This window comes from Marmota flaviventris, chromosome 12 (assembly GCF_047511675.1).
Source record: "Marmota flaviventris isolate mMarFla1 chromosome 12, mMarFla1.hap1, whole genome shotgun sequence".
Lineage (NCBI taxonomy): Eukaryota > Metazoa > Chordata > Mammalia > Rodentia > Sciuridae > Marmota > Marmota flaviventris.
Genome location: NC_092509.1, coordinates 78575316 through 78602135, shown reverse-complemented (window position 1 = coordinate 78602135; position 26820 = coordinate 78575316). Strand labels below are relative to the sequence as shown.

General features: G+C 36.7%; 1 protein-coding gene across 1 annotated transcript in view; it reads right to left on the bottom strand.

Annotated features, from left to right (window-relative positions):
• The window catches only part of Kdm5b (lysine demethylase 5B), a 75689-nt gene that overhangs the window by 41380 nt on the left and 7489 nt on the right, over nucleotides 1-26820 (bottom strand). Inside the window, exons 2-4 of the mRNA XM_027945575.3 lie at nucleotides 3788-3865; nucleotides 1885-2007; nucleotides 773-943 (exon numbers count right to left, since the gene is read on the bottom strand). Of these exons, the coding sequence (XP_027801376.1) occupies nucleotides 773-943; nucleotides 1885-2007; nucleotides 3788-3865 (372 nt within the window). The remainder of the gene's footprint in view (nucleotides 1-772; nucleotides 944-1884; nucleotides 2008-3787; nucleotides 3866-26820) is intronic.

Sequence of the window (26820 nt, the reverse complement as noted above, 5' to 3'; positions counted from 1 at the left end):
TTTCTGTATGGAAACAAACATGGCTAGGTAATAACTACTAAAAAAGGAACCCATTAGCTTCAAAGCTTTTGGGGTTTTTTGGTTTTGTTTTGAGGTGTGTGGTACAGGGGATTGAACCGGGAATGGCATATGCTAGGCGAATCTTCTACCACTGAGCTACATTCTCACCCTTTTTTTTAAATTTGATTTTGAGATAGGGCATCACTAAATTGCCTAGGTGGTCCTAAATTTTGTATTCTTCCTCCTTCAGCCTCCCATTAACTGGATTACAGGTTTGTAATCCCACCACACACCCTGAAGCTATGCAGTATTTTTAAGTTCCTTCTCCTTTACAAATATAAGCATTCTACATGACCATTTCCTTGGGAATCTCTGCTGGCAAAAAAGAACGAATAAATTATTTTCCAAGTTATACTTTCATAATATGGGAACCAGGGATGCTTTAAATAGCAAGCAAATGCAAAAGTATAAGCCTAACAAGTATACAATAATTAACTTCTTGCTGTAAAGAAACACCTGTTGTGGAGTAAATACAGATTTCAGTTTTTGACAGTAAAACGACATGTCCTCTATAATCTTACTCATTCTAAAAACAAATGTCTAAGTATGGTTGCTCTCAAAACAGAATAACAACACTGGAGAAAACAGCCAAAAACCAAGGTCTTCTGAACAGTGTCATTCAAACACAACTGAGGCTTTTTCATTCCCCCTAAAACATAATGTACCAACAAGCAGTGAATGAAACAGGTTTGTGGCGAGCCCCAAAACTCACCCTCAGACTGTCTCCAGACAGGAATAAATTGTAAGGGTTGAGAATTCGTTCATAATGCCCTCTGATATGTGAACCCACAGCTTTGCCAGGAGCAAAACCCATCTTGGTGGCAATTTTGGTCCATTTTCTATCCTTGCAAACAACTGCAAATCCACCTTCTTCTGCAACTAACTGTTAAAATAGCAAAAGTTAGAAACACTTATGTGGAAATCATGCCTAGGTAGACTCCAAGAACAAAATGTTCTTGGCTATGGTTATATTTTAAAAATACTTTTCCTAAGTCAAAAGAAAAAATGCATGTGCTGTTAATTTCAAGCTAGACAATTAAAACATTTCTTTTAACAACATGTTCATAAACATTTTGTCCCTCCCAAAATGACTTCTCGCTTCCCCAAAGCAGTCATCTTAAAAGAATCATAATCAAATCTCTACTAAAGAAAAGGCCCTAGGTACTTGGTCCTACTCTGTGACCCTTAAAATCTCCAAAAACTAAGGGACAGAAAGGCTGAAATAATGTTTGGTGGAAAGAATGCAGGCTTTAGATTAAAGTGGGACCTGGAATTTAACTATGAGCTCAGCCATTTTAGCTGGGTCTTTTTGTTTGTTTGTTTTTTAAATCCCCATGAGCTTCAGTTTATCTGTCTGTACTAAAATGGAAAGAAATAGTTTACAGAATTATTGGTGAGTTTAAAAATGACAAAAACGGGTGGCAGCAAAATATTCCACAAGACTTCCAGACCAGATAGGTGGTTCTGATTCTTATCACTCAACTGAACTAAAAATCTCACTTTACTTTGTTTGTTTTTGGTACCAGGGATTGAACTCAGGGGTGTTTTACCACTGAGGCACATCCCTATCCCTTTTTATTGTATTCAATTATTTAGAGACAGGACCTTGCTGAGTTGCTTAGGGCCTCGCTAAGTTGCTACGATTGGCTTTGAACTAAGGATCCTCCTGCCTCAGCCTCCCCAGTTGCTGGGATTACAGGAGTGTGCCATTTCACCCAGCTTCACTTTGTATATTTTAAACAACAAGTTTCTTCATAAGGCAAAGAAAACCAAATGCACTGTTCACAATTATATAAATGAGTAAGATGCTCATTAGCCCTTTACCTTATTTAGCTGAAACAAGTCCAAGATCTTCCTCTCCACGTGTGGAATTTTTAGAGTACTTCCCTGTAACTCCCAGTACTTTGCAATCTGGTCCAGGAAATTCAATTTTACACGAGTTTGAGCCTAAACGACAAAAAACTGCGCATTAATCTCAGATATTTTGTTTATGTGTTTGTTTACTTATTTTTGGACATGTCTCACTATGTTGCCCAAGATGAGCTTGAATCCCTGGGCTCAAGGGATCCTCTCACCTTAGCTTCCTGAATAGCTCAGACCACAGGCACATATGCCTGCTTATAAAATAAACTTACCTAGTTTTATTTTAAAGCTCATGTCTATTACCTGCCTGTGCCATATTTTCATTCTTAGAATATTTAAGTGCAAAACTACTTTCTGAATTCAAGAGAAATAATCAAAGGATACAAGATAAAGCTGATTAAACAATCATACTTTAATAGAGAAATAGCTGAAAGTATATAAAATGAAGTTGGCTAAAAACTTATATACTAACTCAACAAAACCTTAATTTAGCCCTTATCATGCATGTGTCAGGCAAGGAGTTCTACACTCAATAAACAGTCTTATAAGTTCTTACCCTAAAAGGTGCTTCATTTAAGAGGTACCAGAGTAAACACAATTTCATTTTACTGCTTAAGTTACGTGACAAGTTTTTATATGCCCACCTTGGTCTTTTTACAACAAGATTTCAAAGGCTTGTTGCAAGTAGAAATTTTCTTACTTGCTCAAACACAAATCTAAAATCAGATTTATAATAGTGCTTCTATAGCAAATTATTTTCAGTGGTCCTGGGGATTGGATCCTGGGCCTTGTGCATGCTAGATAAACACTGTACTGCTGAGCTACATACATCCCCAGCTCTGATCCTCCTAGCTCAGCCACCCAAGTATCTGGGATTATAAACATGCAACACCAGATGCAGTCTATATCAGTCTTTTTTAAAAATATATATATTTTTAGTTGTTAAGAGATCTTTATTTTATTCATTTATTTATACGCGGTGCTGACAATCAAACCCAGTACCTCTCACATGCCAGGCAAATGCTCTACCATTGAGCCACAACCCCAGACCCCATATCAATTTTTAAAAGCCCCTATAATTTAAAGATAAAAAAGGAAACTTTTTAAAATATTATTTTTAAACATATTATTACTATACAGTCATTTTTATTTTTACTCTCCTTGTCAAATATAAGCTGGACAGTTTGGGGAGATTTAACTTGAAGCCAGACCAAAACTTAGATCAATATTCAGATATTCTCAATCATACCAAGATTTCAAGTTAGTAATTATCTCCTGTTTTCAGGTTTAATTTGAATTTGAAAATACACTGAAATTCTTTACAATATACACATTTTAATCCTATTATCAATGTCTATAAAATTCTGTTGGATATGTGCTCTGTTTCAGTTAAAGATGTTTAGTTCAATATTAAAATCAGATTTTAAAACTAACAAACAACACAAGTCTTATCTACCCTGCTCTTGGTGGCTAGAAACTGAAGATACATCTGTTCTCTAGAGAATGTTCTGTGTTCCTCACTCTTCCTTAGGAAACTAAAGTGTTATTAAATCTAAGTGACAAAGTTATGCACTTTGAAGAAATTAGGACTATAGAATCTGTTCTACTGTGTAATTCTTTTCAAAACCTAAATTCTAATGATTATCGCCTTAATATAGGATTTACTAACAGACTAAAAAGTGTCTGACAAGTATCATTGCTTTTAATAAAATTTGTCTGTTTCAATGGCCTTACTGCAAATTGTTTTACCACGATCAACTATTGGACATATTTTCTTTCCCTACCAGATTGGTGACAAAGCCTCTTCAAAGTGGACCCGACCCCTCAGGAATACAGGAAACAGGAACAATAGTAAAGACATTACCTCCAATTCATTCAGCCTCTGGATCCGTGGAGTAAAATGAAGTTTATCAACATCACATGCAAAAGGTGGCTGCCAATCCTAGGAGAGAGCAAAAGCTCTTATTAGAAGAATTTATAATTATTTGACATTTAGTAGCAGAATATATACGAATGAATGATATATCCCATATACTCCCCCCCTTCCCTGCTGAGCCCAGCAACATCACTAAGCCCCAACCTGTGTTGAAAAACCAGGTTTAGGAAAAGAGACTCTAACTTCTTATTTACTACAGAAGTATCTTACTACAAAACAGCTATATCAACACCATAATATATATTTTTATATATTTAAACTTCTAGTCACATTAGCTTTTATTAAATAGTTGAAGATAAGTTCTTCAATAGGGGGAAAGAGAAACTGACATCCAAAACAAATTTTCACTATCCTTAAGTCTACTCATATAGATACCTGATCTCTAGAGAATCCTTCTATACTGGGAGAACTGAGATCATCAGGAAAGACTCAAACAAGAAGAAAAACATATAAATGCATACCTATGTGGAGCTGAATACAAACAAAAATCTACAATAAGGGAAGAGCTAAAATATTTTAAAAAGCTTTTTAATGAATTTCATTTGAAATAATAATGAAAAAGTCCAGAGATGGATAGCAGTGATGGTTGCACAACAATGTAAATGTATTCAACCAAAACAATCATAATCATAGGAACAGGGAAATTAATCAAGGAGATCAGGGAAAAAAGAAAAAGAGGCTTTGAAATAGAAAAATAAAATATTGAAAAGATATAATTCAAGGAAGTTCATATCCTTTAACCCAATTTCATACACGGAAATTTGTCCTAAGAGAATAATTCAACCAGAATGAATAAATTATATGTGTGAAATTAACTGCAGTATTATGTTAGGAAGAAATATTAGGATATTAAAATAACAATGAATAACATACAGCATTTGCAAGTGCCAGATTTATAAAGAATCTCTGATCAATAAGAAAAAGTGGGGGGGGGGGGGGAACTGGGGTGTAGCTCAGTAGTGAGAGACCATGCTTAGCATGCACAAGGCCCTGGGTTTAATCCCCCGAACCACATTTTTAAAAAGAAATGGAAAATGACCAATCACCCCAAGATTGGTGTCCAAATTAATTCCAAATAAGAAATAATCAAAGCTTATATTGTTTCTACCTATCTTAGCAAAGACTAAAAATACACATACCATCAATATTAGAAATTTGTGACAAACTGTGCACTCTTAATGGTAAGATATTTAGGAAGCTTATTAAGGCATATGCCCTCTGACCCAGAAATTCCCTGACAGGAATTTACAAATATGCATTAGTATTCACAATAACAAGATGTAGACACAGGAAATTCACTGCAGAATTGTTTCAACTTAAAACCAAATACATGGGCTGGGATTGTAGCTCAGTGGTAGCACACTTGCCTAGCATGTGTGAGGTACTGGGTTCAATTTGCAGCTCCACATATAAATGAGTAAAATAAGGGTCCATCAACAACTAAAAATATACATATAAATTAAAAATTATTAAAAAAAAAAACCACACCCAAATACACTAAGATGGGCATGGTGATACACACAGCTGTGATCCCAGCTAATTGGGAGGGTGAGGTAGGAGAATAACTAGTTCAAAGCCAGCTTGAGCAAAATAAACAGAAAGCACTGGGGACATAGCTCAGCAGTAGACAGCCCCTGCGTTCAGTCCTCAGTACAACAAAACAAAAATAAATGAACGACAACAACAAAGCCCTAATATGGATTAGTGAGGAGTAAGTTAAATAAATGTTAGTACATCTGTAAATAATAATACTAATCAGTGGTAATAAATAAAACATCTAGACATTCAACATTGAAAATAGCTAAGATTCAATGAGTAAACAAAAACATGAAAAACTGTGTTCACAGTTTTACCTATTTTAAAGACTACCATAACAGGAAGAAGAAAAAAAAGGCTTTTTCACCTTTCGAACCTATACTGCAGGAATTTATCACCATAGTTTTTTTTTTTTTTTTTCAAAGAAAGAGTGAGAGAGAGTGAGAAAGAGGGAGAGAGAGAGAATTTTTTTAATATTTATTTTTTAGTATTTGGCGGACACAACATCTTTGTCTGTATGTGGTGCTGAGGATCGAACCCGGGCCGCATGCACGCCAGGCGAGCGCGCTACCGCTTGAGCCACATCCCCAGCCCCCATCACTATAGTTTTTTGTTTAAAAATAAAACAAGCCAGGCATGACGGAGCAACTCAGGAGGCTGAGGCAGGAGGATTTAAAGTTCCAGGATAACAACAGGGCAATTTAATGAGACTGTCAAGAAACTGGGGATGAAGCTCAGTGGTAGAGCACACTGGCATTCAATCCTCAGTGGTACCAGGGATGGGGGGGTAACAAAAAATAGAAAAGAAAACTTTAAAAGTTTAGTTTTGGTTTTAGTGATATAAAAGACTTCAGTTGAAATGCCCACCTGCAAGTTCTAACACGTGAGGGTTAGTTGTTTGAGAATACAATTACAGGAAAAGTCTTCACATGTTTAATGCCATTTCAGTCATACTGCCTTCTCAATAAAGACTATGACATCCCAGCAGCTCAGGAGGCTGAGACAGGAGAATCACAAGTTCAAAGACAGCCCCAGCAACAGTGAGGCGCTAAGCAACAGTTGAGACTCTGCCTCTAAATAGAATACAAAATAGGGCTGGGGATATGATTCAGTGGCCGAGTGCCCCTGAGTTCAATCCCCGGTACCAAATAAATAAATAAAGACTATGGCTAATATTTAAATGGTAGTTAATGACATACTAAATATGTTTCAAGTTAAAAATACTCCATACTAGGGCTGGGGATGTGGCTCAAGCAGTAGCGCACTCGCCTGGCATGCATGCGGCCCGGGTTCGATCTTCAGCACCACATACAAAGATGTTGTGTCCGCCAAAAACTAAAAAATATTAAAAATTCTCTCTCTCTCTCTTTAAAAAAAATAAAAAAATAAAAATACTCCATACTAGTCAGAAAGATGAAAGTCTAGGGGCTGGGGTTCTAGCTTAGTGGTAGAGCGCTTGCCTAGCATGTGTGAGACCCTGGGATGAATCCCCGGCACCATTTAAAACTAAATAAACAAAATAAAGGTGCTGTGTCCATCTTTTTAAAGATGAAAGTCTGCCAGGTGCAGTGGCACACACCTATAATTCCAACAGCTCAGTAGGCTGAGGCAGAAGGATGGCAAGTTTGAGGACAGCCTCAGCAATTTATCGAGACCTTAAGCAACTCAATGAGACCTTGTCTCTAAATAAATACAAAATAGGGCTGGGGAGGTGGCTCAATGGTTGAACGTCCCTGGGTTCAATCCCTGTATCACATATACAAACAAGTGATCAAATATTTAGTTTTATCATACCATCCAAAAGGATTTGAAGGTGATATAGATTATTCCCTGACTGATCAGATAGATAATAAGCCTTCTAATCCCTAAACACATGATATAGAAATTTCATGTCCTGATAAGCCTGTAAAACTTTGAAAAATTAAAGTATATCTTTATATTTCTATATAAGTAATTTATGCTTATTTTAGCCTGTAGCCTCAAATAAAATGAATACTAAAAGTGACACATCAAGAGTCCCTTCAATTATATTTTATAATGACACATCAATTAAAATTTATAATTAAAGGTTTCAAAAATCATTTTTTTTTCATTTTAAAATATCTACTGAAATGTTTGCCTCCTCTTTCAGTTGCAAATTAGAGGAAAAAAGATAAATGCCATTCCTTTTGGGACTTTCATTTTCAGTAACAAAGATGTACTCCAATAAAAAAAAAAAAAAAAAGAATTGCAGGGTGCGGTGGCATGTGCCTATAATCCCAGAAGCTCAGGAGGCTAAGGCAGGAGGACCACAAAGCCAGCCTCATCAACTAGAGGTCCTAAGCAACTTAGTGAGACTCTGTCTCTAAATAAAATACAAACTAGGGCTGGGGATGTAGCTCAGTGGATGAGTGCCAGAGTTCAATCCCCAGTGTTAAAAAAACAACAACACAAGAACTGCACATTATTTGAATGCTCACTATCATGGGGAACCCAAGATAGCCTTGGCAAAGTCTGGCCTCATTGGGTCATGTGTTTTAAATAAGGATGGAAAAGCCATTAAGAAAGAAAGATAAGAAACCATAATAAAAAGGCTCTAATAAGTAAAAATTAGGGGAAATGATTCTCAAATTAAGTAGTCAAATAATAAGATCTCCACTTACAAACATTGTGAAATTTTCTAACTCAACACTTAATCTAAAAGGAATATATCATGTAACCTAATCAATAAAGTGATTAAAGGCTGGGAATGCGGCTCAGCGGTAGTGGGCTTCCCTAACATGAACAAAGCTCTGGGTTTGATCCATGGCACTACAGAAAAAAGATTTTTAAAAAATTTTAGCCAGGCATGGTGACGCAATATGCCTGTAATCGCAGCAACTGGGGAGGCTGAGACAGGGGAGGATCACAAGTTCAAGGACAGCCTCAGCAACTCAGTGAGGCCATAAGCAATTTAGCAAGACCTCAATCTCAAAAAATAATAATGGCTGGGGGTGTATATCATTGGTGAAGTGCCCCTGGGTTCAATTCCCTATACACCCAAAAACAAAGTGTCATTTTTTATTTCTCTTTTTTTATTTTTTTTAATAGCTGTACACAATACTTTAATTTTGTTTATTTTTATGTGGTGCTGAGGATTGAACCCAGAGCCTCGAACATGCTAGGCAAGCCACAACCCCAGCCCAATAATAAACCATTTTTCTTACAGAAAAACAATATTTTCAGTCCATAAAGTAATAAGAAATCATAGATTACAAGCGGTTCTAAATAAATTCCCTGCTGAGATTTAATTTCCTTCATTTTTAAAACTTTAAAATATAGTTTTAACTTTCAAAATAAAAACTACAAGAACTATATTATTTAACACTTTCCTGTTTTCATATATGTATACACGACCAATGTAACTCCACATCATGTACAACCACAAGAATGGAAAGGTAGGCCAGGCACAGTGGGGCACAGCTATAATCCCAGCTGCTTGTGAGCTGAGACAGGACGATTGCGAGTTCAAAGCCAGCCTCAGCGACAGCGAGGCACTAAGTAATCAGTGAGACAGACGCAGTCTCTAAATAAAATACAAAAATACTGCTGGGGATGCGGCACAGTGGTTGAGTGCCCGAGTTCAATCCCCAGTACAAAAAAAGAAAAAGGAATGGTAAGTTATACTTCATGTATGTATAATGTCAAAATACACTCCGCTGTCATATATAACTAAAAGAACAAATGAAAATTGAAAAAAAAAAGGTTCAATTATTAGCACTCAAAAATGTATTCCTTGGACAGGCAATTAAGTAAGAAGTTGAAACTTCAAAATCCTCAGAGGCTGAAAAGCATCAGGTAAACATTTTCCTCAGTCTCAGCACTAACTTGGCAACAACAACTTAAAACACATTTAACTGAAATATTTCAAAGACAAAAATCAACCAGTAAGAAAATAACTTTCAAAGGATGCTAAAAATTCTTAAATGCCATGAAAATTCATTCTTTAGATGACTTACTATTAGCATCCATATTTCACGTATTAGAATACTCCTTTAATCTTTCTAATTATAGAGAGACTGTCATCATTTTGAGATCTGATAATTAGCAAAATGAGAAAAGTGTACTCTAGACAGAGGCTACAAAAGTTGGCTCTCTGACTCCCTGCAGACAAAACCAATTAAAAATCAGTGTCAAAAGCACATTCTTGTTAGTTTACAAAGAATAACATTAACTAAGAACAAAAGCATTTTTCTAATTGCATATGTTCTATGAAACCCAGACATCACAGAACAAATGTGCTCATAGGATTTTCAACCCAAAGCCAACAGAAGTAAGAGCCATTTTCTACATACATATTTTCTTAGTTTTTCAAAATTAACACCCAAGTTAAACCCAAGGATGCTCTACTAGAGAGCATCCTAGTCTTTTTAGTCTCTTTTTTTTTTTTTTTTTTCTTGAGACAGGGGCTTGACTCAATTGCCCAGACTGGCCTCAAACTTGTAATCATCCTGCCTTGAAACTCCAGAGTCACTGGGATTACAAGTGGGCATCACCACACCCATCAGTAACATGCCCTTAAAACACCTGCAGGAAAACCAGATAATTCCACCACCACTGTAAATCTCTTACAAACAAGTAAGCAGGGTTATTATTTATAAGACCCTGATGGAGACCAACTACAACACCTTTGGAAGAACTGCATTCAATGTCTTCCAAACAGCCGGGCACAGCATCACATACTAGTAATCCCAAAAATTTAGGAGGCTGAGGCAGAAGGATCCCAAGTTCAAGGTTAGCCCTCAGTAACTTAGCAAGATCCTGTCTCAAAATAAAAATAAAAAGGGCTGAGGATGCAACTCAGTGGTATAATGCCACTGGGTTCAAGAGCCAGTACCCCCCCAAAAAATAATAATATATATCTTTCAAACAAAAGCAAAAATAAAATTCCTTAGCTAATGCTGCTTACTCACTCTACCCTTGCTTCTTACTGTCCTCAGGGCAGGCTTGGCACCAACCAGCTTTACTTAGTTGGTTTACCCATTTGTTCAAAGGATGTTTAAGACCCCCCATTCTTATAAGCCTTCTAGCAAAAAAAACAAAAAAACTTAAATTTGGAAGATTTTCCTTTTATACTATAGAATCTTTTATGCCTTAAATGAGAGGCTTTATATTTTACGTAGAATTGAGTATATATGGATTTTTCTAAGACAGCCCACAGCTTTCAACAGGGTCACAAAGTACTCTATAACCTTAAAAATAAACTTTCCAGAATGTCTTATATTTCTGGGTTTCAAAAAAAATTATCACCCCTCTAATTTTTATCTCATTACCCCTATACTTGCTCTCTTTCAACTCTTCCTGCTACTTTACCAAGACATGATAATGGAAAAGATATCTGCTTCTGAGAATGTCAGCCAAGGGGTTATATAGTTAGGGCAGATACACTTTCAGTACATCTCTTCTTGTCCTACACTGACCTGGATTTGAGTTTTGGTTCTTTCCTTTAAAGGATCTCAATTTCTTCTTTTGAAAAATATGAAAAAGAGCTACCTTTCAGGACTATGGTAAGAATAGAGATTACAAGTTAAAAGTTTCATTGAAATTATGAAACAAAAATGACAATGTCATTACATTTAATTTTGACCTGTAAAATGTAATCTTACCTTGGGCAAATAAAATTCACTGTTTGCCAGCTACTCAAGAGGCTAAGGCAGGAGCAAAATTTTTTTCAAAAGAAAGAAAAAAGGGCTGGGGATGTAGGGTATGGGTAAAGAGAATCTGCTCTCTAAACTTTATTTTTAAGGACCTTATTCTTCTAGCCTAACTTAAGTTGGCATCTAATTGTCAACTAGCACTTTTTTCCTAAAGCCTCACATTTTCAGCAAGCACTCTATCACTGAGCTACATCCCAGCCCTCAACTAACACTTTTTTTTTTTTTTTTTTTGGTGGAGCTGGGGGGATTGAACCCAGGGCCTTGTACATGTGAGGCAAGTGCTCTACCAACTGAGCTATTTCCCCAGCCCTTTTTATCATAGCAATTTTAACATGAATCTTTTCCTAATCGTCACTAACGTTTTTTACCATTTACTTAACTGTCTTAGGAACTTACCTATTATTGTACTCAGGTTTCACAATTATTATTATATGCACACATGCAGGTGCACACAAACACACACACAGATACACTTAAGGTATGAAAAGTTTAACATAGCTTATATAAAAGGTAGTAAATAGCCACATGATAGAGTCATAATTTGAAACCAGGCAGTGTGACTCCACAACATGTCCTCTTATATATCTATTTTACTGTATAGTACAAGGTTAAGATAAACAGTGTCACTGTGTTTTTTAAAGAGCTAGTGGGGAAATGGCCTTAACTTGTGTTAAAATGGGCTGGGGTATAGCTTGGTAGTAGAGCACTTGCCTAACGTGTGAAGCCCTGGTTTCAATCCCCAGACACACACACACACACACACGGATAAGCATGGTAAAAATGAGAAAAACAGCACTCTCACACAGATCCTACTTTACAGAGCCAACCTTCCCTTTTTTACAGGGAAAAAAAACAAACTTGAGCACAGTGATCGTAGTGGCCTGAGATTCTCCTTTTAGAATGATGGTTTATTCTGGATCCAGACACCAACTGCATAAAACGTGAAAATGGTTTTAAGGAAGAATTTAAATTTCTATCTGCCTTCATATAGCAGTGACATAGATATTTTAACACTACTGATTTTTATCACATTAGAAATTAGAACTAAGACATTTTAAGGAAGCTCTTCAATGCTTAATGCACAGTTTTATTTTATAAATACTTTCCAAATCTTTTTAATGTCTAATTTAATAGAAATAAGCCATGTTTTCATTTCTTCTTCAATGGTTTGTGGTATATTATTTTGGTTAAAAGCATATGAAGAGGACTTGGGGTTGTAGTTCAGTAGAAGAGCACTTGTCTAGCATGTGTGAGGTGCTGGGTTCAATTCTCAGCACAGCAAATAAATAAATAAATAAATAGTCATCATATATATATGATATATATATATATCAAATAGCACAATCATTTGTGGACTTTTAATAGTCATATTAAAAATAATAGGTGCCAAGGGATAAGAACCTTCACTAAAATATATATATATGGGCTTTAAAAAGTATGAAGAAAATCTGACTTCACACAAATATTTAGTTGAAAATGAGAAGTTTAAAAGGGTCTTAGGAAATTTTCAACTGCCCTGCCAGCTGTGGTGTACACACCTGTAATTTCGGCAACTCTGGAGGCTGAGACAGTAGGACTGCAAGTTTGAGACCAGCCTCAGCAACCTACCAAAACCCTGTCCTGTCTCAAAATAAAAAATGAAAAGGTCTGGGGGCGTAGCTTAGTGATTAAGGCCCTCTGGGTTCAATCCCTGGTACCAAAAGCAAAAAAACCAACTGCCCTAACAACCCTAGTGATCCGCCTATCTAATCTGTTCCTCCAAAGAACTATACAGAAATTCTTCTTCCATTCACTATTAATAAGAATTTTTTTACCATATGATTTTTTATTTTTTTAGTCATACATGACAGCAGAATGTATTTTGACATATAATACATACATGGAATGTACATACATCAATCATATTGTCTATTCTATTCTGCTGCCCTTCCTATCCTCCCTACTCCTCCCCTCCTCTCCCATCCTTTCTCTCTATCCAATCTAATGTGACACACTTTTTTTTCTTTTTCTCATTACAACATCATATATGTATTTTGTATAACAATGAGGTTCTCCTTCCATCTTCCGTGAATGACAATTTTTGATGTATTTGTATAATGACAACATTTTTAGAAAACATGTACTTGGGTCAACTGAATCTTCCCTGAAGTCTTACCACCAAAAAGATCCTGAAAATAGCACAATCATTTGTGGACTTTTAATAGTCATATTAAAAATAATAGGTGCCAAGGGATAAGAACCTTCACTAAAATTAGAACTTATATATAGAGATAGAGCCTGTGGAAAGGCCATCAGTTTTTAAAGAACTTGTTTGGTGGATCGTCTATTAGTAAATAAAATATAGTGGTAATAAAAAAGCATGCTAAAAACCAGACGCAGTGGCACACACCTAACTACTCAGGAGGCTGAGATAGAGGATCACAAGTTCAAGGCCAGCCTTGGCAATTTGGCAAGACCCTATCTCAAAATAAAATAAATAATAAAAAGGGTTAGGGATGTGTCTCAGTGGTAAAGTGTCCCTGGGTTCAATCCCCAGTACCAAAAAAAAAAAAAAAAAGACACGTGGGGGGGGGGGGTATTTATTTTCTAAGCACTAGTTCCATTAAATTCATTTTTACTTTCCCCCCATATTTTTTATTGGTGTATTTAATTATACATAATGGTGGGATTCATTGCTAACACGTATGTTCATATATCATTCCCCAGGATCTCCCCTTACCCTTCTCCTCCCTCTCACTGGTCCCTTTATTTTACTCTACTGATCTCCCTTCCATTTTCATGAGACCCTTCCCCCAACCTTTCTTTTCCTTTTTCCTCTCTAGCTTCCACATGAGTGAAAACACACTGACCCTCTAACATTCTGAGTTTGGCTTACTTTGCTTAATATAGTGTTCTCAAGTTCCATCCATTTTCCCGCAAATGACACAATTTCATTCTGCTTTATCACTTAATAAAACCTGAATAAAACTCCATTATGTTTACACCGCATTTTCTGTATCTATTCATCCACTGAGAGACACCAAGACTATGGTTCCATAGTTTGGTTATTGTGAATGGTGCTTCTATAAACATGAGCATGCGTGTATCAGTACAGTATTTGGACTTTAATTCTTTAAGATAAATAGGAGTGGTCTAGCTGGGTCATATGATGGGTTTCTCCATGCTGATTTCCATAGTGGTTGTGCTAATTTACAATCCCACCAAAAGTTTAAAAGTGTTACTTTTTCCTCCCATCCTCTCCAGCTTTTATTATTGCTTGTATTTTCTTTCCTTTTTTTTTTTTTTTTGTGTGTGTGTGTGTGTGGAGGAGGGGTAATTAAACCCAGGTGGGCTCCAAGACTGAGCTACCTCACCAATCCTTTTTGTTTTTATGAGACAGGGTCTCTCTAAGTTGCTTAGAGCTTCACTAAATTGCTGAGGTGGCTTGCACTTGATTCTCCTACTTCAACCTCCCAAATCACAGCTGTATTGTTGTGTTCTTGATGGCTAACATTCTAATTTGAAATGAAATCTTAATGTAGTTTTGATTTGCACTTCCCTAATTGCTAAAGATGCTAAGCATTTTTTTCCATATATTTATTGGTCATTTGTATGCTTCTTTTGAGAAGTATCTGTTTAATTCATTTGCCCATTTATTAATTGGGTTAATTTTGGGGCTTGGGGTGTTAATTTTAAATTGAGTTGTTTAAATCCCCTTTTCACCACTTTTAACAAAACTTGGTAATTGGGCTGGGTTTGTAGCCAGTTAGGCCCTGGGTTCAATCTTCAGAACAATAAAAAGTACATATATATGCATATGTATATACAAACTTGGCAATTACAGGTCCTCAAAACCAGAAGAAAATATAAAATGGCTCTCAGAGATCTTTTTTCATCAAACCTCAAAGAAATAGTTTCCTGTCAGGTCACTAGCCAAGTTTCCTGTCAGGAACTAGCCAAGTATCATGTTGTTCATAAACAATAGAGTAAGGGAGCTAACTAGACCACATAGATACCTTACCATTCCCAAATTTACTCATCAGAAGTCTCCCAAAATCACCTACTGAAATGATTCATACTGATTTTGGGCATATCCTCGAAAGTCTTAACAGGCCTATAATGAAAATATCCTTTTTAAAATTCACGAAGAAGGATTCTAAAAAAGCTAACTGAATCCCTAGAACAAATCACCTTCTACCCAAATGCACTGATATCATGATGTAGGCTAATCATGACAAGTTAACAGAAAACTAATATTTCTTTTCGGTCACTCATAGTTATGATATGTAAATCACTGGATGGGACCAGAAGAAACTTTAGATTCTTCTTCCCTACTGTTACCATTACAGGCACACACATTATTTTGGAATGCTTACACCAAGCCAGATTGTGACCAAATAGCTGTAACACCACAGCTTTTCTCTCAAGGAAGTTATTATTTAATAAGTAGTTTTGGTTCAGTTTTCTTCCATACTTAAGATCTCAGTAAGGAAAAAACAATGTCTGGCAGAAAACTGAAGTTATCAAGGTTTAGAAAAGACCAGAGAGATTCTAAAAATGATTCGTTCTCATGAGGAATGGGGTTCAGGTTGGACTCTGCCCCCACACCCTTCCCTAAGCAACACCCAAACCTACCTGGACACCAAAGGCAGGAAAAGTCAAACATCCCACACCCTACTTTTAAGGTCTCATTAGACTGTAAACACAAGCTCTACCTTTGGTCTTTTATGAACTAATCACTTTTAAAGAGATTCAAAGCCAGGGTCAGGAAAGGGATAGTAGAAAGACTAAAAATCATCTTGAGCCTCAGAAAAGATAGAAAAAGATCACAAAAACTTTGTTGTGTTGATGTCCCAACTAAACATACAATTGTAATTGTATTCAAAAAAGGAAGTCAAATGGTAATCTATTTTAATAGATGCAAATATTTAACAGCAAATACTTAGCCCTCCTACAATTAAGATTCATTAACTTTAAGCCTAACATTCAAAGTGGAAACATTCTTAAACCCCACATATGATCCCTAATAGTCATATTTAAAGTCAAAAACTAAACTTAAATCTGAACTGAAATTAGCTTGGAAACTGCTTAGCTGACCCCACTACTGTTAAATGTTTAACAAGGCAAACTGCTAGTCCATTCAAAATATTAATAGATTCTGATCTCTATGGTTTCATTGTCTGTGCCCCTCCCAAAACTCATGTGTTAAAATTTAATCACCAAAGTGATAGTATTAAGGGGTAGGGCCCTTTGGGAAGTGATTAAATCACAAGGGCAGAGTACTTATAATAGGATTAGAAATCTTATAAAAGGATTGGAGGAACTAGCCCAGACCCTTTTACCCTTCCACCCAAGTAGAACACAGCATTCAAAACACCATCTTGGAAACAGAGACCTAACCCTCACCAAATATCAAAACCTACCAAGAACTGTGAAAAATAAAGTTCTATTATTTACAAGTTACCCAGTCTCCAGGATTTTGTTTTAGCAGCATAAACACATTAAGACAGTGACCAGGCTTCAAGGATAGATGCCCGTTTGAAAGAATAAAGGATGTATTGAGACACAAACATTTAAGATGATGCACATCCACTTATGATGGTAAATTAACAGGTTGTTATCTCCAAAGATCTTAAACTTATTCAACACTGTAACTCAGACCATTCTGTGTATTACTATAGTAGAGTTAGCATTATTGACTGCTTTATTTCCTTCACATTTACTGCTGCATCCTAAAATAAATTTGATCTGAAAGATAACTCACTTCAGCTAACTCAGTTTAGCTGCCCGGAATCACTCTGTACAAACTGCAATTATCTACTTTTCCAGCTTCTGAATACAAGAGTATGAAAGCTGCATCTAAGACTTAAGAAATCACTACCACTTAGCCATGTAAGCCTAAAATACTATCAATAAACCTGCATTTATCTAGCAGGTTATTTGGCTTCCCTGAACCACATTTCCTGGTGCCTCCAACCAGATCCTTTTCTTTCCTTAAATGTTGGTATTTCTGGAGTTTGTCATGACCCTCATCTTAATTCTATATTCATATATTCTTACTCCAATTCAGGTGAAGCAAAGCCTTCCAGAGCACCCCTAGCAGCCTCTCCTGTTTCCACCCTCCCCCCACTTGCATTACCCCACTAACCCTGGTTATCTCCAGCCACTCTAATACAACTTCTTTCCAGGCAGACATCCACACGTCATACTTTATAATCTTCTTTTAGATGTTTCTCACCAGTAGATTATATGAGTTCCTTCAAGTCAAAGCTATTTCATTTACTTCTGAAGACCTAGAACCTTTACACAACGCCTAGTACTTACTGACATATCAATAACTGTACTGCTCAGAAATCACAACTAGTGGGCTGGGGATGTGGCTCAAGCGGTAGCGAGCTCACCTGGCATGCGCACGGCGCTGGGTTGGATCCTCAGCACCACGTAAAAATAAAGATGTTATTATGTCCGCAGAAAACTAAAATATAAATATTAAAAAAAAATTCTCTCTCAAAAAAAAAAACAAAACAAAAAGAAAGAAATCACAACTAGTGCCAAGGATCTAATTCATTTCTTCATTCAACAGAGATGATAAAAAGGATTTCCTGAAGTAGAGATGACAATTTCTGACCAATCTGAAGCCAACAGGCAAGAGAATTTCCTATTTTCCATATTAGGGAATTACTTAAACCAGTGGTTCTCAAGCGCAGCTGAGGTTTAGAATGACCAGAGGAGTTTCTTAAAATTCAAACACTTAATCCAACATGAGATTCTAATTCAAAAGGACCCTCCAAAAAAACTTAGGCAGGAAGACATTTAGGAGGCCCTTAGTCTTAAATACTTCTTATGTGTTAACAGTCACTGAAAAGCTGATGAATCAGGAGCTTCCATATAAAGGAGCCACCCAACCAAAAAATTATATAAAGGCAATATGCTATTATTTACTGATAAACTGAACTACATAAATATAGTAGACAAAATAACCTAAATTGTACTTTGATATGGATGCAGCTTACTATTTTTATTGATTTCCCTGATGTTGTGTTTGGAAAACAAAAAGGAAGATGGGAAACCCACACTCAAAAGGCTTATTGGGGGAGATGAAAGAAACAGGATGAGGAGAGCCACGATATATTAAATAGAAGAACACTGAATTTAGAAACAGTGCCATGGTTTGACACACACCCCGCCTTTTTTAAGGTAGTAATGAGGACTGAACCCAGGGCCTCACTCATGCTACTACTGAGCTACATCCCCAGCTCTTCATTTATTTTTGTTTTAGACAGCATTTTGCTAAGGGAATTTGTGATCCTCCTGCCTTAGCTTCTAGTTGTGGCATGCGCCAGCTTCTAGAGTTGTGGCATGCGCCACCAGGCCCAGTACCCCAATCTTCTTCTAAAGGTTATGCCAACTTTGGACAAGTCACCTAACAGCTCTCTGGCTCTTCTTATCAGTAAAATGGATCTATCTTAGCAAGAATTGGGAAAAAAAAAAAAAAAAAACACAGTCCTGTAATCCCAGCAACTCAGGAGGGCGAGGCAAGAAGATACCAAATTCAAAGCCAGCCTCAGCAATTTAGTGAGGATCTGAGCAATTCAGCAAGACCCTGTCTCAAAATAAAAAATAAAAATGGGGGGCTGGGGTTGTGGCTCAGTGGTAGAGCGCTTGCCTAGCATTTGTGAGGCACTGGGTTCGATTCTCAGCACCACATATAAACAAAGAAAGAAATAAAGATCCATCAATAACTAATAAAAACATTTAAAAAATAAAATAAAAATAAAAATGGGCTGGGGATATGGCTCACTGGTTAAGCTCCCGTGGGTTCAATTTCCAGTACTAAAAAAAAAAAGGATTTTTTGCCAAATTAAAAAAAAAAAAAAAAAAAACAGTAGCCTACCAGAATACAAAGTACATAGTCAAGGGCTAGGATTGTAGCTCAGTAGTTGAGCGCTTGCCTCACATGTATTGAGGCACTAGGTTCGATCCTCAGCACCACATAAAAAAAATATTTTTTTTTTTTAAAAAAAGAAAGTACTTAATCAAAAATAAGCATTTCTTAATATGTAGTTATAAATCACAACTTTAATTGCATCACTAAAAATGAAAAAATATATAAAGCAAATGAAAAAAAGGATATAGGCAAAAATAATAAAATTTCATAATTTCCCTTCAACTATCTCATGTAATCACAACTGCATCATGATTATGGTTTTAAGATGCAACAGTAAAAAGTGTTTAAGGACATTAACTCTGGACCTGTACCGCTTAGATTCAAATCCTAGCTCTACCACTTATTACCCAGGAAACCTTGGGCAAATGTACCTCTTTAGGCTTCATTGTAAAGAAGGGCCAACATTATCCCCTTTTATAGGCAGGTTAACAGGAATAAAGTTCTGAAAACAGTCCCCTCTTAAGGCTAGCAGCTCAAGGATAACATGTAAGTAATGGGATACACACCAGAAGCCAAATGTTCTTACTTTTACTCTAGTCTTCTTCTCATGAAGTTTCTATTCTCTTAAAAAGTTTTCTTTTTTCTTGGTGGTGGCGATTGAACCCAAGGTCTTATACTTGCTAGGCAAGATACCACTCAGCTATACCACCAGCCCTATTAGCCCTATTCTCAAAAGTTTTCATTTGGTAACTGGATAATAACATTTCCCCCACTCACACACACACACCCAAAAATATTTTAGAATCCAAAAATCAAATGTTAAACCCTGTTCCTTTCAAAATAATTTTTTTGAGGGAGAGGTGTACTGGGGATGGAACCCAGGAGTACTCTACTACTGCACTGTCCCCAACCCTTTTTTATTTTTTATATTAAGACAGGGTCTTAAATGCTACAGAAATATCCAGTATAAAAGTGAAATTCCCTTTCCTTGTGGGTACCCAGAAACAACTACTGCCAACCGAATGGAATATACACTGCAGTGCTTTTATTTTTTTCATTCATAACCTTTTTATAAAAATAGCATTATGCCACATGTGCTATCTGGTACCTTGCTTTCTTCACTTTATATCTTTTGGTTGTCTTTTCAAGTCAACCTATAATGGTGTCTTCTTCCTCCTGATGTCTGTATGGTATTTCAACATTTCTCACAACCGTAGCCCTATAGATGGACACTTTTATGGGTTTTCTCCATTACAAACTTTGCTGCACATTTGAATGTGTAACACCAGGAGTGTCCACATGAAATGCAAAATCTTTGGTTTATTCTACTTATGGATGGATGGCTGAATTTTCTCCCAGTGAACCTGTTGATCTTTAACCTTTACACTGCTTGTGATAGAAGACTGTATTTAGGGGAGGTGCAAGGATGACGAAATTATGGCTCCCACTGTCTGAGAACCCTGTGTGTGCTCTATGCGACCATCTTTGTTGTGGGCATTGCCTTCCCAAACCCCAAGGCATCCTTCCCATACAACCTCCCACTCATCCTACAGAATCAGTTACTTCTTTCAACAAGGCTCCAGGTACTGGCAAGACAGCTATAGACACTGCTTTTAAAGGGTCTACACTCTGGAATGGATATTTGAGGGGTAAATAGAAGAGTAAGAATTTCAGGTATATATATAAAGTATGAAGAGAATATTAATTACTAGGTGAGGTAGAGAATGACTAGACAGTTTAGAGGAAGGTAATTTTCAAAACATTTTTTTGTGGATCACAAATCACTTGGTTAAAACTTCTAAAATTATTTTATACAAAAGTATTTTATATAAATGTAAAAGCTCATGAAAGTCTACCTCTTGACCTTGAACTTAATGACACAGTTACTCTTTCCTCCCATATCCAATGTCCCTTGTGCAATCTTTAGAGGCAATTGGTATATATGCGAGAAAACGTATATGAAAATATATGTATATATGTATATATACAGTATTTTCTTCATCTTTTACCTAAAAGGTAGCATCCAACTTTATACCTATTGTTCTATCTTGCTCCTTCCACTTCATATGTTTTAAAGATTATTCCATTTCATGATAATAAATCATTTTCTTATTCTCTTTAAAAAAAAAAAAGACAGGGTCTTCTTATGTTGCATAGGCTGGCCTCCTGCCTCAGCTTCCCAAATCATTCAGATTACAGGAATAAACCACCATGCCTAGTCAAAAAAAAAACAACACCTTGATAAACCAGGCATGGTGACGCATGCCTGTAATTCCAGCAACTCAGGAAGCTGAGGCAGGAGGCAGGAGGATTGCAAGTTCAAGGCCAGTCTTAGTAACTTCTGAGACACTAAGTAATTTAGCAAGACCCTATCTCAAAGGGCTGGGGATTGCAGCTCAGTGGTAGAGCACCCCTGGATTCAATCCCTAGTACCAAAAAAGAAAAAAAGATCTTGATGACCAATTATCTATTATGTAAATCAAAAACATTTTATAGTGGAAGATGGAAAAAGACATTAACATTAGCTTAACAGTGAAAACAGCAGTTATAGAGGAAACCAGAGGAATGGGCTGCCATCAAGTACAATTTTTTAAAACCCCAAACCCACAACCTACACAGACCCTAAAGCCAGCCTCCCACTGGAAAATCTGGTGGCTCTTCTCAATTTGTCCCATGCATCATAATACTGGCAGAGAGCTTAAAAAGAGAGAAAAGCTTAAATACCTGGAAATTTTACAAAGTAGAGGTTATAGCCCAAAAATTCTGCACAGACCTTTCTCATTCTACATTCCCCTCCCTGCACAACAAATAAAAAAAGAATCAGTACAAATGTAGCAGAGCCAACCCTCTCCATCTCTTCCCTACAAGTTAACAGCATGGCAAGGACAAGATGTTACCATATGGTTTAAATATCACCAAATGATGAGTTGGTATAACCACACAGAAAATTGGGAGGATCTTGCCTTAAAGACCTTGTAATTATGTGGGTTTGATAGAGATTTGTTCTTTGTTTCTGGAGTTATATGATTAGAGTAAATTGGCAATGTTTCAGGGTCTGGAACCTATAGTGTACTATAACATCTTATTCAAATACATGCTTAATAAAAAGCCCAGACCAGGTGCTCAAAATACACTAAGCTAGGGCTGGGGATATAGCTCAGTTGGTAGACTGCTTGCATCTCGGGCACAAGGCCCTGGGTTCAACAATCCCCAGTACTACCCCCCCCCAAAAAAAACACTAAAGCATTATAATTTGGTCAAGTCAGTAAGTTAGCAAAAATTAACTCACAAATGCACAAAAATCTGCTTAGAGCCACACAAAGAGAAGAGCTGAGAAGATAAATCCTAGCCTAGATGTCTGTTCCCAAATAAAATAACTAACATAACATTTGAAGATTTAAAAGTTGATATATATATCACACGAAATTACTTTTTTTTTGGTACTGGGGATTTAACCCAGGAGCATTTAACCACTGAGCCATGTCCTGTCCCATCTGTTGTCCCCCCACCCCCACCTCATTTTATTTAGAGGCAGGGTCTTGCTAAGTTGCTTAGGGCCCTCACTAAATTGCTCATGCTGACTTTGAATTCACAATCCTCCTGCTTCAGCCTCCCAAGCCATTACAGGCATGTGCCACCACACTGGTCTTTATTTAGACAGGGACTAAGACTGGACTCATACTTGAGATCCTTCTGTCTCAGCCTCCTCAATCGCTGGGATTACAGGTCTGCACCGCTGCTCCCAACTCCAGAGTATTTTAATACATTTAGAAAGCATTATATTAAAATACTTGATTCAAGACACACACACAAAAGCCATTAAGTCATAGTAAGACCACAGCATATAGGGCCAACCTAAGAAGTAATGTTACAAGGTACAATAACATAAGATATATTTAAACAAAAATTTGGGAATTTAAGTTTGTATGATTATATACAATAGTAGTTTGTCTAATTGTTAGTAAAGAATAAAAATAAGGACTGAACCCAAGGGCACTCTAGCACTGAGCTACATCCTCGGCCCTTCTTGTTATTTTTATTTACTTATTTTTAATTTTTTTGTGTATGTGTATATATTTTAGTTGTCAATGGACCTTTTGTTTTTTATTTATTTGTATGTAGTGCTGAGAATTGAGTTCAGTGCCTCACACATGCTAGGCAAGTGCTCTACCACTGAGCCACCACTCAGCCCTTGTTATTTTTATTTCTAATCTGGGCCTCAATAAACTGCAAAGGCTGGCCTTGAACATGCCATCCTATCCTCCTGCCTCCATCTCCTGAGTTGCTGGGATTATAAGTATAGACCACCATACTCAGACTGATGTAGTACTTTTTTTTAAAAACCAAACTAAACATTTTTTCCTGCTACCTCTTTTATATTTCTCTTCACTTTACAAATGGGATAACTGGAAAAACATTGGACTCTTGTCTACTGACTCTTCCTGTTAGGCATGCATTGGGATTATTTAAATTTGCTAAATACATATGCCCATCCATTTGCATGGCTTCCACAGCATCAGGTGTCTCATACTAGGAGAAATGAAAATAATGATAAACATTTGCTTGCAAATTTACAGGTAAATTTATAAATCATCAAATAAAAATTCACCTAAAAGAAATTCCTGCATGTGCACAAGAAGCACACATGCATCTACACATTTTCTGCAATAATTTATAACAGCCCCCCCCCAAAAAAAAAAAAAATCAATATTTTTTTTTTTAAAAAAGATCCAGGTACAGGGCTGGGAGTGTAGTTTGGTGGTACAGCTCTGGACTAGCAGCACAAAGCCCTGGATTTGATCCGCAGCTCTGCAAAAAAAAGAAAAAAATAATATAGAAAAGATCCAAATACATACAGCTTGGTCAGTGCAGTGGTGCATGCCTATAATACAAGCAGCTTAGGAGGTGAGGCAGGAGGATCACAAGTTCAAAATCAGCTTCAGCAACTTAGTGAGGCTGTACAACCTAGTGAGACCCTGTCTTAAAATTAAAAAAATAAATAAATAAAAAAGCTGGAGACGTGGCACAGTGGTCAAGCAAGCACCCTTGGGTTCAATTCTTGGTAGGGGGAAAAAAAAATCCAGATACAGAAAAGCTTCATTCATCTAAAACAATAGAAGAATAACATTCTACATTTTCTGGTTTTGTCAACAGGCTTTTGCCTTTTCAAGTTTCACTTAAACAATCCCTTCACTTTTAAGGAAAATGAAGGATATATTTGGCACTAACCACTGTCTCACCAAATCTGCCCCCAGACTCTTCTTAGCAATGGACAAATAAAGCTTTGGGATTTAAGCTCTTTGCAATCCATCAGTTAATTAATCTAGACAGCAGCCCTAGGTCAGTGTCAGATCTCCTTAGAGCAGATGAGAAGGCACATACAGGGTACAACAACTTTGTCCAAGGTCATTTTGGAATTAGATTGAAAACAGTCTATCCACCAGGTTTTAAAAATCTAGAAACAATACCCCCCCCTCCTCTGGTTCTCTTTTACATAATAAAAGAACTGGCTTTTAAGTAATAAATAAAATACAACCACATAATAACTAATTTTTATCTCTACAAAACAATCTTTAAATTTTACAGCACTTCACAAGAGATTACCATATGAATCGGAATCAACAAGTTCTAAATCATTATGTGAACTTCTGCCTGGTGGTGTCTCCTATCTAAGAAATGAAGTAACCCCCAGAAGGAGGGAGTGGGAAGCCCCAAGATTTTACTGGTAGAAGACATTTTTTGATGATCTATTTTTTAAACTACCCATTTTAAAGAATATCTGAAAACATGTTAGTTAACATATAAATTAAACAGAAACTGCAACATCCATCCTACTTCAAAAGTCAAATTACCACTCTGCACAGAAAACAACACAATCAACAACATTACTCTTCTAATTCTCATTTCCCTAAAACTCCTTTTCTAAAAAGGGATTTCATTCTGTTTCTTGGTACTCCTGACTCCCAACTCTGTTCTATCAGACTAACTACCAACTCTGTTCTGTCAGATTAACTACCCATTCTGACCAGAAGTTGAGATAAAATGTGGTTGGGTCAACACAAAATGGACAAATATCAGAGAATGGAAAGATGCTGATAGAAAATGCACTCCAGCCACTCCTCACTCCCTCATCTGCAGCCTGGATATGGACACGTTTCTACAAAGGTCACAAAAAATATGTAACAATGCAGCAAAGCTACTTGCTAAAACTCAGAGACACAATCTCCACACTAATTGGGCAAAGTGACCATCACTCACTAAAGGCTTTAAGCTTACTCTGAATTGCCCAAATGTCACCTATAACGAGAACAAGACCCAAAGGTAAGCCAAGGGGCTTGGGATATAGCTCAGTGGTAGAGCATTTGCTTAGCATGCACCAAGCCCTGGGGTTTGATCTCCAGAACTGCCTCCCACCACCAAGAAAAAGAGCTAGTCTACGACTGAATATTAATTACTAGTTGTCTCAATACCAATGCTGATAATCTTTCTGCTCTTATATACAGAAAAATAGTTTAAAGGACTATTTTCTATACTTTTGTGTATGCTTGAAATTTTTCATAATAAAAAAAATATTTGCAATAAAAAAAATTTATACCCTGGCAGAACAAAGTAATCAGTTTTTACATCTAAGAAAGTTTTAGTGACTTTAAAAGAGAATTTTTAAAAGTGGAATGAATCTAAGGTCATATATAAAGGTGCACAGGAACAATGCCTTGGGAGGAATGACCTACAATTAAAGATTTGAATGTTTAAGCTGGGCAAGGTTGTGGGTACTCCTAGTCTAAGTTTCTTGGAAGGCTGGGGCAGGAGGATCAGTGTGAGCACAGGAGTTTAAGGCCAGCCTGGGCTTCGGAGTGAGACCCTGGGCAGTTGGGGACGGAAAGGGAGTGGGGGGATCTGTTTAAACCATGATGAGGAAAAAAGTACTAAAAAGAATGCACTTAGTTAGATTCCATATTTTTTTCCAAAAATCTTATAAGTATGGAGATGAAATGCCTCATTGTCGTAGAGGTAGCTTTTCTTCATTAGTATGGTCTAGTTCATAAACTTAGCTATAAAAGCAAATTCACCATACAACTCTTCTAACAGTTAATGATCCCAAAAAAAGAACTTTTTTGAAGATGTACAAAGGTCATCTTATTTTAATAAAGTACACAAAGGTCATCTTCAATCCCAAACTATAGCAGTTAATAAATACTGAAGAAATTCTAGCCAGGTGTGGTGGTGTGCACCTATAATCCTAACAATTTAGGAGGCCGAAGCAAGAGGATTGCAAGTTGGAGGCCAGCCTCAGCAATTTAGTGAGGGAGCCCTTAAGCAACTTACCAAGACCCTGTCTCAAAAAATTAAACTGGGTAAGCACACGCCTGTAATCACAGCAACTTGAGAAGCTGAGGCAGAAGGATCTCAAGTTCCAAAGCGAGCATCAGCAACTTAGCAAAGCCCACCCTATCTCAAAATAAAATATAAAAAGGGTTAGGGATGTGGCTCAGTGGTTAAGTGTCCCTGGGTTCAATCCCTTGTACCAAAAAAATTAAAATTAAAAAAGGATTGGGGACATAGCTCAGTGGTAGAGTGCCCCTAGGTTCAATCTCAGCACCCATAAACGAAAAAAAAAAAAGAAAAAAATCCTTATTAGAGTGCATACAATTCTCACGTCTTAAACAAGTTTCTCACAACTCAGGTTTTTTTTGTTTTGGTTTGGTTTTTTCCTTTTTGACACAAGGAACTGAACCCTGGGGTCCCTCTACCACTTAGCTATATCCCCAGTCCTTTTACTTTTTATTTTGAGATAGATAGCAGACCCTTAGGATCTCACTACTCAAGTTATTGAGGCTGGCCTCCAATTTATGATCCTCATGTCTCAGCCTCCCAAATCACTG